At 42.9% G+C, this 15198-nt stretch overlaps 1 protein-coding gene across 2 annotated transcripts in view; it reads left to right on the forward strand.

The window, feature by feature from the left end:
* The first annotated feature begins 4568 nt into the window (after window positions 1–4568).
* The window catches only part of LOC130683838 (neurotrypsin-like), a 38683-nt gene continuing 28053 nt past the window's right edge, over window positions 4569–15198 (forward strand). For both annotated transcript variants that reach the window (XR_008997845.1, XM_057502590.1), the window contains exon 1: window positions 4569–5194. Coding sequence is in view for 1 of the 2 variants with exons in the window: in XM_057502590.1 (XP_057358573.1) it covers window positions 4693–5194 (502 nt within the window). In the remaining variant the exon portion in view is untranslated. The remainder of the gene's footprint in view (window positions 5195–15198) is intronic.

Consider the following 15198-nt stretch of genomic DNA (forward strand, 5'->3'; position numbering starts at 1 on the left):
GCTCTGCTCTCTTGCAGCCTTGCAGCCCTGCCACCGTGTCACCCAGAGCACTGGGCGGAGCTCTTTATATAGAGTCAGTAGCAATGCACGTGTGTAGTGAGCTAGCCAACCAGGGCCAGGTGAGGTTCCTGGCCACAGGAACTTTCATTTTATCCACATATATATATTCCTCATCTATTAGTATGTGTGATTTGATTAAACCTGAAAATGAATCTGTGGGATATAGTTTCCATACAGGGATTATAACAAGGTTAGATGAATTTTTAAAAATAAATAAAATATTTGAAGAGTATTTGTGTCTATTTATAAAATTCAATTTTAAACAATGAGACAAAATAGAGATCACATGACTCTTATGAGTATTATGGACACGAGTCAAGCAGAACTTCTTTTGCTCTTAAGCACCATTAGAAGGTCAACACCCCTCAAATATGGTTGTATTTTGGTTAAATGTGGGGCTTGGGCCCTACATTGCAATCTTGTGTCCTCAGATGTCTTCAGACATGGCCAAGGGACTGCAGAGAAGAGTGGGAACAATACAAAGCAGAGGTATAAACCTTACTTTCACTGCCAGAGACCTGCATACAGGACTTCTGCCTCTTAACCACTGCATCGTTCATTTAGTAATTCATCACTTACTTCCTGGATCTTTTATTTTCTTGAACTTTTAACTATTTTATATTCTTATTTCATAAAGATCATATGCAAATGCTTGATAATGTCTTAAGGGTATGAACACCCTCCCATCCCCACCCCCCAACCAACAGCAAAGGCCAGATAATATCTTATAATTTCAAATCTCTCATAGTCCCTACACAGGTCCACATATTTGATGTGAAAGAGCAGTGCTCAGTGTTCTTTTAACTCATTTTCACACTTGGAATTATACAAGTAAATACTGCTTTTATGCCATATGTTCAGAAAGCTTGCAGCTGTCCCCAGTACAGACAGTAGCCAAATTGCAAATGAAACTTTTCTAAGAGTTATCTTGTTTATTGGTTTTTGGAACTCAGTGAAAATAATAAGCATATTGATTGTATTTCCAAGTCAAACTACACTGATGCAGTGAAGTAAAATCATCCTGTAAACCATGGTAAACGCAAAAGTTCACATACGACATAGTTGCCATGAGGAAGGGCAGATATGTAGATGTATGTGTCCCCCATCCTTACCCCAACATTGTCCACCTCCCTGCTGTAATATGAGCAGAGATTCCCCTCTTCACTAGCCTAGGTTTTAGGTTTTGAAGTTGAAGGGAGTTTAGTTCTTGGGCCCTAAATCACCAACTTTGCTTGAGGGAATCAGGTGGTGGAGCTGACGTGGGGAATTATAGGGACCTCCTGGTGCTTCTAAGCATTGTGGTGTGGAAAGTCAGCAAGGTGCCTTTCTCATTTCTTTATGTTCCCTTTCCTTGCTTCTTTGTTGCTGCTGATGGCTTGGGAAGCAGGGAATCAGCGGTGAGGTTTTTATAGTTGTAACAAGACAGAGTTGCGTCCCCCTGTTCTTTGGTTCTGATACTGTGCTGAGAGGGTGATGAGACTCTGAGGTAGGAGCCGGGGCTAAGCAGTGCCTCATCAAGGCAGAGGAGAGGATTTCTCCATGAAAACGGCCATGCCAGCACGCATACTGTAATGTACAGAGGTGGGAGAAATACATGCATTTCATGCACTGGGCTGGGAATTGGAAATCGTAAACATCTGCATGTTGGCAGCAGCAAGGAGGAATGCAAGAAGAGAGGGAAGGAAAATAATTAGCAGAGGAGTGAAGTCATATGTAAGGAACAAGTCTGTTTAAGTCATATTTTGCCTGTAAGATAGAGGGCCAAACCTAAATCAAGGCCCCTAAATTCATAGTCCAATTACATAAATGCCATTTTATTTTCTAAGAAAGGTATGTTTTAAAATGTGAATGATTAAATTCAGATGTGGAACTGATGCCCGGGTTCTTGTTCATGAAATTGAAGAATGAGCTTCACAAACTCTCAAGGTAGGAGAGCAAGGTACAGGCTTTTATTTAGAGATAAAGTGAAAGGACAGAGCTCCCGGCTCACTCCAGGAGGGGACAAGAGACTCCACGGTTGTGTGTTGTCTAGGGGTTTTATAGGCAGTTGAGGATTTGGGGAACATGAAAAAAAGCTTCGGTGTCTGGACTTATTAAGTGGTCCCTGAACATTTAGAATTAACTTAACACAAGCAACTTCCTGCTCTGATGATTTCTCCCTGAGACACCAGCATGTTGGTCAGGGAGCATATCAAACAATGCCACCTGCCCAGCCTCCAAGGTGGGCTGAGGTATTGTTTGCTAAAGAGTAAGTTAAGAATTTCTAACTTTTTAACTTCTTGGGTATTAAAATGAAATCTTATCTTTAAGGTGGAATCCTTTTTGCCTTTTACTATGTTGTTTTTGTCTGGGCTTACTTGCTAAATTAGTTGCCCAGTTTGCAAAATCACCTTATCAGATCGGAAGGAGGAAAGACAGCACATAGGCCTGGGCCTTTTAGCATGTTAACGTGAATCTTTCACATGATTAGCATAATAAAAACATGTGTTACTCTTCTTTATCTGGAGAATATTAACTGATCTCACTGAAGAATGACTCTAGAGCTTAATGTTTAACAGAGAGTTTTGGTAGCAGGTTTCCTTGCATGTAGTTACATTGTTCTGACTGCAGATATCCTGCCTTGCTTTTTCCAGAGGCCCTCACCCTACTCTGACTGTACCCCTGGTCCCTGTCCAGAACTTGCTGTAGGTAACTCCACTTTGTATGTGTCAGCTTTATAATGTTAAGTTAATGTAAGTAGGCCTTGGAAACTCTTCAACTCCTCTTAGGTAGTACAGGGAGCTGGAGGAAAGGTCAGCCTGCCCCAGGGTCCCTCCTCTCTGGAGCCTAGTTCCAACAATCATCTCTTTCACTCTATCTCATTTCCTTATCTTCAAAGTACATACATGTGTGAGCATTGGGTGTGCCTACAGAACTTCCGGGAAGTGTGAAAGCAATTGGTGCAGAAGCCATGCAGGAAAGGTTGGTCAGTAGGATCTAAGCCAGCCAGCCAGAAGCCCAAGATGAGCCTTCCCTGGGCTATCAAGTGAGTGGCAGAAGGTAGAGACACAGCTGGAAAGGAAAAGGATGACTATTACTAGAATTGCCACCTATTATATCAAGAATCTGATTGGTGATCTCTGTTGACCCTACTAAAATAATGTAAATCTTCCCCAATATGTATTTTATTTTCAGTCTCTTTTACCCAATTCTCTTTTACTCACTTCATTTACTCTTTTATTCAATTCATTCCTCTTACCCAATTCTGTCTGAAATAAAAAAAAATGTTTTATTAATAGGGGTGGGGAGACAAACCCAATAAGATTATTTAGAAGGTTAAACTAAAATGGCTTATTAGAATTAGGCATAGGGAATAGTTCTTAACTGAAACTTGGGTTTTAACAATAAATATTTAAGTTACACTTAAGTTTTCTTAGGGTATATTGTGGGACAGTAGTCCTCCGCCACAGTGAAAAACGATCACCAGAAAGTAAAATATTACCACCTTTATGGCATTCCTTTTCCTTGTTTAACTTCAGTGCCATAGTCAGCAACAACTGAAAGGGGAAATCCTAAACCATCCAGCTTCAGTGAGTTTTTTAAATTCTAAGGCTACTTTCCTTCTGGAGGGGGAGTGGGGCTGTTGAAAGGGCTGTACCAAACTAAGGTAAAGGCAGCAGTGCAGCTACTAAACTGCTGGCAGGCAGAGTCCCCTTTGGAGAGACAAACGAGGAGGCTTAACTCAAGTCTCCTGACCAGCAAAAAGCAGGCAGGTGTTAGAGGGACCGCCTTTTTGGGTAGGATGGAGACCCGGACGGATGAAGCCTTCTCTGGTTAGAAAGGAAATTTGGTATTAAGAAGGCCTCACCGAATCCCAATAATAACCAAACAACTGGTGGTGTCCAGGGCACTGGGTAGAAAGTGGGAGGCAGGAAGTAGAAAGGCTCAAGCTGTTTTCCCTGGGTCAGTTCAGGAATTTAATTTCAGCAAATGTTTGTTGGAGCCTCGTAAGTGTTGGGCACGGTGTTAAGCACTGGGATAATAAAGCCGAATGAAACGTGGTCTTGTCCTTGAGGACCCCAGAGTACAGCAGAATGACTTCAACATTCCTCATGGGCTTTGATAACTTTTATCCTGGGACTTGTCAGGGAGAGTTGCAACTAAATCCATCCACACTTTTCCTCTGAAGATTTCAAAACCGACGAAAAGAGACGCGGCACAGGGTGGAGGAGAGATGGCCGCAGACCCTGAAGCCAGGCTTGGGAGCCCAGAGGCTGTGCTGGTCGTGTCTGCTCTGCCGGCAAGGGGCAGCCCAGACCGGCCCCCGCACTGGCACCCCGGCCTCGGCTCGGGCACAACAGCGAGTCTGGCAGGCGGGCGGGCCGACAGCAGGGAGCTGGGGAGCGGCCGCGCGGAGGCCGGGCTCCGCGGAGGGCCTGCGCACCCGGGGCCCGCCGCCAGGGGGCAGAGTTCCCCCTCTGGGGCCCGGCCCCGCCACTGCCGGCGGTGTGCGCGTCTCTGCGCGCGTCGTCCCCGCCCGCCGGCTCTCCGCGGAGCTCAGGATCTCACCGCCCGCGAGCGCCGCGCTCCCTCGCCTCCACCTCGGAACCGAGGAGCCGGGGATCATGGACCAAAGCCCGCCGTTCTGTCACCATGACGCTTGTCCGCCTTGTGGCGGTTCTGGTCTTAGGGGCGCTCCCCGAAGTGGTCAGTTTTGATCCGGTGCTCAGTTACCCGCCCCACCAACGCCATCGCGGCTCACCCGCTCCGAGTTCCCGGCACCCTCACTCCCTTTCCACGCCGCAGCGGCACCAGAGGACGCCTCCGCCGGCCGCCCTCCCGCGCGTCCCGCGCCCCCCGCCCGCGCTCCCCGCCCGGCGCCTGGCCGCCTTCCACGCGGGGCACCGGCCGGGGCCGCTCCCCGGCGGCTGCCCCGCCGGCGAGCCCTGGGTCGACGTGACGGACTTCGGCGCCCCTAGTCTGCGCTGGGCGGAGGTGCCACCCTTCCTCGAGCGGTCGCCCCCGACGAGCTGGGCTCAGCTGCGAGGGCAGGGCCACAACTTTTGCCGGAGCCCGGACGGCGCGGGCAGACCCTGGTGCTTCTACGGCGGCGCGCACCGCAGGGTGGACTGGGGCTACTGCGACTGCAGGCACGGTGAGTGCACCGGGCAGCGGCGGCAAGCGGGACTGGTGCGGGAGCCAGCTGGCTGGGAGAGGGCGTTAGGCGTTCCTTGAAGAGAGTAAGTGTGGGGTTTCGAGTTTGCACTGCTCAGTGTGACGGTTTGGTTGGCCGATGCTGTTACCGGCAAAGTACACTGGTACCTGTACTTGAAATTAGCTAGGCATGCTTTGTGTCTGAAGGTTGTTAGGGGAGATACTTTCTCTGCAAGGTGCTGTGCTCTGAGTTCCTGGATATGGACTCTGGCCACTACGTGTTATGTGTGTGCGCGTGTAGGTAGATGCGTGGGCCCTGAGTGGATGTGTGTTGTCTGGATCAGCTTGCCTTGAGGGTGTTACCATATTTACATAAAAGAAGCAAAGCATAGGAGGAGATAAAGTTTCCAATTAGTTGTTTTGGAGAAGGAAATATTAAATCTAATACAACAACCAATAACCTTCCTCCCTTCCCACAGACAAAAAATATGATACAGTTTTTGTCTTACTCCCACCATTGACCTCTGTTTGAGAAAGTATGGCATAATCTCCTGGCCAAAATACAACTTGTCAAAATGATGTTCACGTTCTAGGGCACAACATGATAAATACCATCAGTGAGTGAAGAAAAAAGAAAGATAAATAGTAACTATTTTAGGGAAGAAGCAACTTGATATAATCAAGTATACTTTTCAAGAATGTCATTATCTAACTATAGATGTTATTTGTGCAAAATCAGGATTAGTTGTTAACATCAAAAGATAAAATTGGTAAGATGTTTTGGTTTTCTGGTAATAAAAGCATCACATTAATGGAAATAATGTAAGTGAATAATCTGCCTTTGAATAGTGGTTAGTGGAGTTGATGTTTTTTTTTTTTTAATATTAGGGCTTTTTCCCCCCTTTTGTAGCTGGGAAGAAAAACCTTATGTCCTTCAAAATTTGAATATTCCTTCAAATAATTTTTTGGCAGTTCTCCTCTCAAACTAGAGGGCAGGGGTTTCATGATTTGGGATTCTGAAATATATTGTACTTTGTACCTTTTGGAGGTAATTTGAAGGATATTTTCACAGTACCATTCTCTTCCTACAGAAATTTTTATTTATCTGCGCCTTCAGTTGCATTAATGCTTTGAGAAGTGATAGGAAAGTGAAGATGAATTATCCTTCATACTAGAGAATGAAGTCATTGCTATACTCATGTTTCATGGACAGAATGCTAATGTGGCTATAAAATATGTAGGTAATATCAGGCCAAGAGCCATAGAATTATCTCATTTATTGTAAGAGATTTATAGTAAAATATTATGTTTAGCCAACATGTGCAATTTTTTCATTTTCTGTTTTATTTCTTATTTATTATGAAATATGTTAAGAAATATATATGCATATATATAGAAGGAAAAAAATGTAATTCAAACTTAAAACACTATAGTGATTTTATTGCTCTTTTTGACATAATTCTCTTCACTCATTTGAAATACAAATGAGTGAAAAGAGTAAAGTGTCCTTCAGTTTCTCCCAACCCCCTTGTGTTGAATAGAAATTTAAACTTAGCAGCAGCACAGACTTTTTATGATGCCCTTATGTTTGTAACTGATTTTTCAGAAAGGACTTCAAACATTGCATAATAGTTGCGTGTACTTCCTGGGGTGAAGTGATTGGACACAAGAGAAACAAAAGAAACCACCCAAGGTGGGAGATAAATGCCCTCTCCCCTGCTCCTCCCCAAGCAGGAAAGCAGTTGATGGCTGTGTAATAACGGAATTATACTTTGACAGACTCAGCCTTGATAACGGAAGCCCTCCATTCCGTCACTCACTCCTCATGCTCTGATTAGGTGTAACCCACGCCTTTGGAATGACTGGCATGTTCTGACCCTTATGGTTTCCTTGGTCCTACCTTTCACTTAGGAGAGTGAACAAAGCTATCATGGAGTGGTGAGAAAATGCGGAATTGTGCTTTAGAAAACACTGGTGTCCGGTTTGGTTCTCCCAGAGCTTTGGTTTCCTTATGCGCAGAAAAGCAGTTTTTGAATAATTTAACTCAAAGAACTTTATCAGCTCTGAGCATGTACAGAAATGGCCTGATAATAACAGCTAGGATTTGTTAAGCATTCACTCTGTAGGATGCTGGGCAAAGCAGTTTGTATATTCATTTTTTCATTTAATTCTCATAACGACTTAGAAGGTAGTGCATGTTTTCATATCACTGCTCATTTTGCTCTAGTTCTTTAATTATACAAACATGTAGAAATATCTGAGGTGTCTAATAGATCCTATTTTTGTAGCTTAAGAACTAGTGTAAAAAGAAAGGGAATTATGTTTGGGCCAGTGCTCATGATTTCCAGTCTCTTATGACTTGGAAATATCTGGAGTTTTTCTTTTTTTTCCCTTGCAAAAAACAACTAGGACAAAACGAAAGAAAATTCATAGTAATGAGATCCTTCCTTTACAAAATAAACTGGAGGCCAGTCACGTATCTAGTTGCATTGAAAGAAATGAGGAAGTTGGTGCCTCTGAGGCGGAGCTGTTTGAAGCCAGTTGAAGGGACGGTGTGGGGGGATCTCAGGTGTAGTAGGGCAGGGTGTGGACACTCCAGTGTTTCAACTGTCGTGGAGTGAAGACGATACTTGAGTCCTGGTTGTATGAAACGTTCAAATTAGTAATAAGAAATCACCCGGAGAGTTTAAGTACCCTAAATCAGCCCAGGGAGTTTGTTCTCATAGTGAGCTTTCCAATCACCAAGAGACTTGTTAAAATGCAGGTATCTATCTGGCTTGTAGCCTTCAGAAGCCCTCACCAAGTAATCTTAGATCTGCCTGAGGAGTGTGCATTTCTTATGAGCAGACAAGGTGATTTGGCTGCTGAAAACCCTTTGTTACAGTGAGGGAAAATCGTGGGCAGGCATCAGAACCCATCTAGAATGTATAGTGATGGGTGATCATGTAGATTAACTGAGTCTACCATTCTGTGACTCACCCTGCTGGGGTCAGGAACAAGCTAAATGCATTCCTGTGGTAACTTTTTGTATGGTTTTAGAAAATGGCACCACTGATTTTTATTTGGTGTAGGTATAACAGCCTACTTCACCAGGATATGATTATTAACTGAATGTGAGCTAGGTTATTTTCACATTTCTATAGGAAGAATTAAAAGGTACTTGATATCCCTAACAATACTTGCAATAATTAAGAGCTTCTTGACCAGGAAGGGAAATCACTTTTCCAGTTTCTGGTTGGCATGGCAGATGGGACAACTTGCTCCACGCTCTGTTTGGAACTCCTCTTTGTTACAAAGAGTCAAGTGGAACTCAACTCTAGGTGACTGATGACTGATGGGTAAAACAGGTACAATAAGTGATAATGCTTTGATAATTGAGATTTTGCCAGAAAGAATGATGCATAGATCTGGCTTTTTGTCAAGTCACACTAATCTGTTCATATACTGTACCAACCCAAATGTCCCGATTCAGGCAGAGGGAACAGACTTGTGGGACAAGTACTGTTGTTTACAGGCTGTTCTCTTTGAAGTCCTTCTGGTGTTTGAAGTGAATGTTAATTAAAAAGTTGTCTGAAAGCTGTCCCCCTTTTAAAAAATGCTGTATCTTGATTTTATATAGCAGGTGCTGAAAAACATTTATTTTCAGATTTGATAAATGTTCTGGCTGGATTTTAAATATTGAGCTCAATCTGCTTCTGAGGCTGAGGCAGAAATACAATACTTTGATTGGGGGTATTATCTGACTCTACTAGTGTGTGGATTTTTTTTTTTAAGAAGAAAATAAGACATCCACTTATTATTACCTTTTATGAGTGATTATCCGGGATTGTATATCATATGTAGTCACTGTTTTTGAGTGTGTGTATTAAAGTAATCTTTATAAGTAATTTGGTTTATAACTGTGAAGGCAAACCTTAATTTTTAGCAATAAGCTACTACTCAGATGTCCTTTCATTTGATGGATACTATGCAGCTATTAAAGTGATAATTATAAAGATTATATATAACAATAGGAAAAATGCTTTGGATAATGTCAAGGGTAAGAGATAGATCACAACATTTATATACAGTGTTACTGTAAATAAACATGCTTGTGGGAAATTTGGAACAAATTATGATTATGAACTTGGGTATGAACGTGGCTTAGCTCATTTAGGCTGGTTGTGATGGTGAGGAATGGTCCGCCCAATTCAAAGTAAGTGAGGCCATAAGGACATTTGTTGTTCACATTACAAGAAGTTGGGTTCCAACATGGTACATATTGTTTCTCTGCTACTCTCTTGTTCCTCTATTCTCTAAGTGTGGCTTTTATCCTGAGGCTAGGGGTCATTTCATGCTTCACATTGAGATACAAATAACTTGCCAAAGAGGACTGCCCTTCTTGCCTGTCTCTTTGAAAGAGCAAGGAAACCTCCCCAGACTTCCCCCACAGACTTCCTCTCTCCTTTCACTGGCCCAGATTGGATCTCCATGTGCCTTCAGTGCTCTCTGGGAAGGAAAATAGAGTACCCTGTATGGTATTAATCAGGATTAACCTCTGAACACGTGAGGGCTCTCCTAAGAGGAGGAAGTGAGGTAGTCCTTGGGGAGAACTAGCAGGGTATGCTAGGAAGTATGGTTGAGGTTTGTCTTTACATTTGGGAGACTCAACGCAATTAAAAAATGGTAATAATTAAAGAATGGTGCTGTGAAGTGCTACATCTATTTTTTAGCCACATCTAGATGAATAGCATTTTGACCTTGATTTGACTGAAAATGCATGTTCTCTTGTTTTAAGAAGATATTTGCTGATGTAACAAATTTATGGCCAAAATGAATAATTCCATAATTATTAAGAATATGGAAATTAGTTCAGTCATTAGGTAAACGTTCTAATTTTAAGCTTTCCCCCCTTGAACTAACTTGTAAAGAAAGCAGTTCTTTGAAATCTCTTCCTTTAGTCTACATGGTAAACAGGGATTGGGTTGTTTGTACACTACACGAACAATTGATTTAGAGTGCCTTCTACATGGTTGACATGCTCTTGTTAGAAAATCAGGAAATGTTTAGTTTTGCTTTTTTACCATCTTGCTTTTCCAGAGCTGTCCCTTCACCCCTCTTCCTCCTTCCTGCAAATCAGCACAATATTAATAAAAAATTTATTGTATGCAAAGTACTAAAGTAATGAGATTATTTTCCCCTACAAGATACATAAGCACATCCAGCCTCAATGCTTTTTTATTAGGATCACCAAAAGGTTACAAAGAGTAGAAGATGCTGATTCTTGTAGCAAGGCAAAGATAGATTTCATTAAACATTTACTGAGTTCACACTAGGAGCAGCAATTACAGAAATGAACAAGGGATTACCTGTGTCCTCTGGTTGATGACACCCAGTATCTGGTTGCGATATAAAAAGAATTCTAAGCATTTTCATCACCTTTCCTGTAATTTCTACTCTGGAAACAGATAAGAGGATTACTATTATATGTAGCTTAATTTCATCTCTCAATGCTGTGCAATAAAATAGTAATATCCACACCATTTGCTTATGTGTGAATAGGTCAAAGACACAATTAGTGAAATTTTCTGCTACAGTTATATACATATATTGTTAGTAGACCATAACTTAACTGTGGATAGAGTCTTTTGCATGATATCGTACCATGTTTTAAACTGAAGACTAATAAGATTTAGAAATTTCTAGTAAGCCCAATATCAATGGGTAGAACTGTTTATTCAGATTGAACTAGATCAGTGCACATTTTTTACTCTGCACTAATTATATGAATAATAAATAAACAAGTAATATGAATTATAGTTGGGAACTAATGGAGGCAGGTATAGTTCTGTTGGATCTCAGTTCAGGGGAATACTCTGTATGTTAAAAGATCATTTAATTTCATTTTGACATGGCATGATTTGAATAAAATCTATTTCACAATGCTAAAACTGCTTTCCATTATGGGTAATATATATCATACACACAAAAAAGATTAGTACTACTAGATAGCATGTAGAGAAAATAACATCAAAATTAAACTAGCCTACTCTAATGTCTTGAAAACTCCAACTAACAGCCCCCAATTCAGTTATTTTTAGGCAATGTAATTTTTTTGTATATTTCATAAGAATCGCTCATTTATTATATTTTCCCAGTGTTGTATATATGTAATTCATTTATCAAATATGTGTACTAAATTGTCCAATATGTTATGGCCTTTTTTCTGGTTTTTTGAGTAGTTCATAAACTGAAATTTCTCTCTCACTTTCAGCTTTAAGTATCCTTTTTGTCAATCTGAACAATGGCTTAATGTCACCAGCATGCGTTCTTTTTGATTCCATCAGAACAGTAGAAATTACTAAAATTAATTATTTTGTGCCTTTGTGAAGTTCAGTAATGGGTGAAAAAGAAATTGTGTGATAACATTAATTTTCTTTTACTCATTTATCAGATTGTGATTTTAAAAGATTTAAAAATATTTATTTAAAAAGATTTAAAAACACTGCTGGGATAAGTCTTTGTTTTGCTGCTTTTTTCTTTCTCGTCAAACAAGTGAATGCTATTTTACAAGCACATTTAGTTAGTTAGCTAAATAGGCATATCTTTTCATTTGGTTTGTTGTACAATAAATGAACTGGTGTAACTGGGGGAAAATGTGATCCCAGCCTGGGGCAAATAAACCACAAATTATTGAAACAAAAATCAGTTGAAGGAAAAACTAGAAGGGGAGAAGGCCTTTTATTGCTTACAAGAACCCTGGCTCTGTTCGTCTGCTACCCCTTGCCTTCGTGTCTCCCCTGTCCTGGCTGGGAAGAGCCCCAGAAAACCTCTTCCTACCTGCATGAGCTCACCTCTTCCCCCACCCCTTCTAAGCACTTACTGATATGGAGGTGGACTACTTCTCTCCACCCCTTGGAAACACCTATTGATATGGAGATGGATCAAGGCCAGTGGGAGATTCTGGAAATATTACAATATTACCCTCAGCCACCCCTCCAGAAATCTCATTTCACAATCTGCTCGCTCCCCATCTTCCATAATGTCCCCTGTGAAGAAAACTGGAGCATTGTAACCAAACTAATAACATACAATAACAACAGCAATAAAATCATGATAATCGTTACAATGGAAGATGTAGGTAGCTTCGAAGTCCTATTCAGATCAAGCGCATAGCTCGCCCATCCATAGGCGGCCAGCAGCTGAACTGGTGGGGAATTCTGTGCACACTCAGCAGGGGGCAGCTGCAGCCAAGGGGCAGGTCCAAGCCACAGGGACTGTAGACACAAGTGGGATGCATGCAGAGAGTGGTCCTGTGACAGGACAGTATGGGTGGGATTCGTGCAGAGAGTGGTCCTGTGACAGAACATCATGGGTGGGGTGCGTGCAGAGAGGGTCCCTGTGATGGGTCGGCGTGGGTGGGGCGTGTGCAGAGAGGGTCCCCATGATGGGATGATGCAGGGGCACATGCAGAGAGAGGGGCCCTGTGATGGTATGATGTGGGTGGGACACGTGCAGAGAGGGTCCTGTGATGGGACACTGGCAGGATCAGGGTGGATGTGGCGCTACTGGAAGCATGTGCACTGGCCACAATCAGACAAACTCCCAGCAAAGTACTTTCACCTCCCAGTCTTGGGTGTACTTCCCTGACCTCTGGGGGCCACTCTACAGTTAGTTACTCCAGGAACACACAGGAAGCCAACTTCCGGGCCTTGTCCCCAAGGCGCCAGAAGGTCCATGTGTTAGATGTCTGGGGCCATGTAGTCTCCAGGTCACCATGGGACTCACTCACATGTGTTCCTGCCAGGCAGATGCAGTCTTATGACAGCCCACAGCCCACAATGTCCTCTACCCTGGACCAAGTCATCTGCTCCATCCTTCCCTGGGGATGCCAAGGTAAATGGCCTGTAAGCTGCTGCTGGAGGCCCCAGTCACATGGACATTTAGTTGGTCCATTTTGCAATGGTGGAGGTAACTGCACATGTCTTATCCCAGCCCCACCTGATGCCCTTGCTGCCAAGGGGCACAAGGGCATCAGAATTTGTGCCAAGTGCAGGATAAATACACTCCAGTAGCCTACAAGACCCAAAAGCTCTTGCAATAATGCCACAATTATCTGTAAGAGAATCAGAGGTGAGCATAACATCATATACAAATTTAGACTTCCCTATTCCCAAGGGGGTTCAGTGGGTTATTCCACTCTGACAGCCCCACCCCTGTATAGGAGTGGGTTTCCCAGGACATCACCCAGGGTCACAGTAAACCAAGAAGCATCCAGTTCCTGTGTCCACCAAAGCCAGGACACACCACACATTCACTGGGGACTGATCATTCACCCAACATGGGGCCTTTGTTGCAAGAGGCCCCAGCCAGCCCCTCAAGGCAGGTGCCTTGGCCCTCTCCTCCTCAAACCATAATGCCCAACTATATTCTGGCAAGGGTCCAGGCACGTTCTGCATGTCCTCCCTCAGGAGGTCCAGCAGGGATACAGGCCGGACATGGGGCTTTGCCTCTGGTGTCCGTGTCCTGGACCTCAGTGGCTGGAAGTGCTGCCCTGGCTTTAATGGGTGCCACAGCTGTAACAAGATTTTATCCCTGCAGGAGACAGCTTCCTGGCATTGTTTGGGTGAACCTGTGGTCAGGGAGGAGTTCCTCCATAGTGTAATACCAAGGCTGAGAGTGGAAGAGATAACCTGCTGTGGCGTTTGAGGACCTGGGCGCTAGTATCTCTGCTTTGTTACTTGTTACATCTCTCTGTGCTTTAGTTTCTTGGTCTGTGTAATGGGGAATATATTATGACATAGTCTGAGCATAGGATGAGGTTATCCATGTAAAGTGCTTTACACAGTGCTGGGGAAGTGATAGGCACTCAGAAAAGGTTAGCTTAAGATAGCAGTAAAATTTGCTGGAAAATGAGAAACTTAGCTATACATACACTTGATTGGTAACAAAGGCAAGGGAATTCTTAGCCCACTGCCTATTTCTGAATATCCCACAATATCCCATGAGAAAAGATCTGAATGGTCTTTTGGTGGCTATGGGTGAGAGAGGTTTCTTTCTGCTTTGGATAGCCCGGATGTCATTAAGCCTCGCTTCCAAGAAAATAAAGCACCAGTCAGTAGGTAATTATGATATGATGAAAGAAACTACATAAGACAGAATATATAAATCAGACTTGGTCCTAGCCCTCAATAAACCAAGGAAGGGACAAGCTAGGCATGGATGCTATAAACAGAGGTGTGCACAGGCATTACACAAATGTACTATTGGGGCTGAGGTCTGGGATTCTGGGTAGTGACTCAAAGGAAATACTGGAGGACAGTGTTGTGGATGATGATGATGAAATAGTTGTTATGTGCAACAGATGGGGACGATCTCTTGTGGGTCCAAAAAGCTGTTCTGTGCACCTAGGATATTTATGGCATAATATCTGGAATAGGAGTTGCAATGCAAGAAAAACAATTATCTTTTTTTTTTTAACACAAATGTAGGTTGGCTAAAATATAGAATGAGATGAGAGTGGTTGGATGTAGTAGAAGCATAGGGTAAAGGTTGCTAAAGCATATGGTATGGAACCCCATATCCTTGCTATTCACAATACAGACTGTCTACCAGCAGCACTAGCTAGCATGATCTGGCAGCTTGTTAGAACTGTAGATGCTGGGAATCCACTGCTTTCTTACTAAATCAAAATCTGAGTTTAATAAGAATTCCAGGTATTCATGCAAGCTTGAAAGACACTGCTCTAAATCAGTGGTTCTCAAAGGGTGGTTCCAGACCAGCAGCATTAGCATCACCAGGGAACTTGTTGAAATTACAGATTCTCAGGCCTCATCCTACACCTGCTGAATCAGAAACGGGTTGGAACCTAGTAATCTGTGTTTTAGAGTCATCCCAATGATTCTAACCCATGTTAAAGCTTGAGAACCATTGCCATACATGATTCTTCTCATTGGGGAAGATGGAAACACATGCTTGAGTCCCACATGGGCTGTCAGATGGGGAGTCTCAGCTTTGTACATTAGC

The sequence above is a fragment of the Manis pentadactyla genome, chromosome 5, assembly GCF_030020395.1.
Source record: "Manis pentadactyla isolate mManPen7 chromosome 5, mManPen7.hap1, whole genome shotgun sequence".
In the NCBI taxonomy this organism is placed as follows: Eukaryota; Metazoa; Chordata; class Mammalia; order Pholidota; family Manidae; genus Manis; species Manis pentadactyla.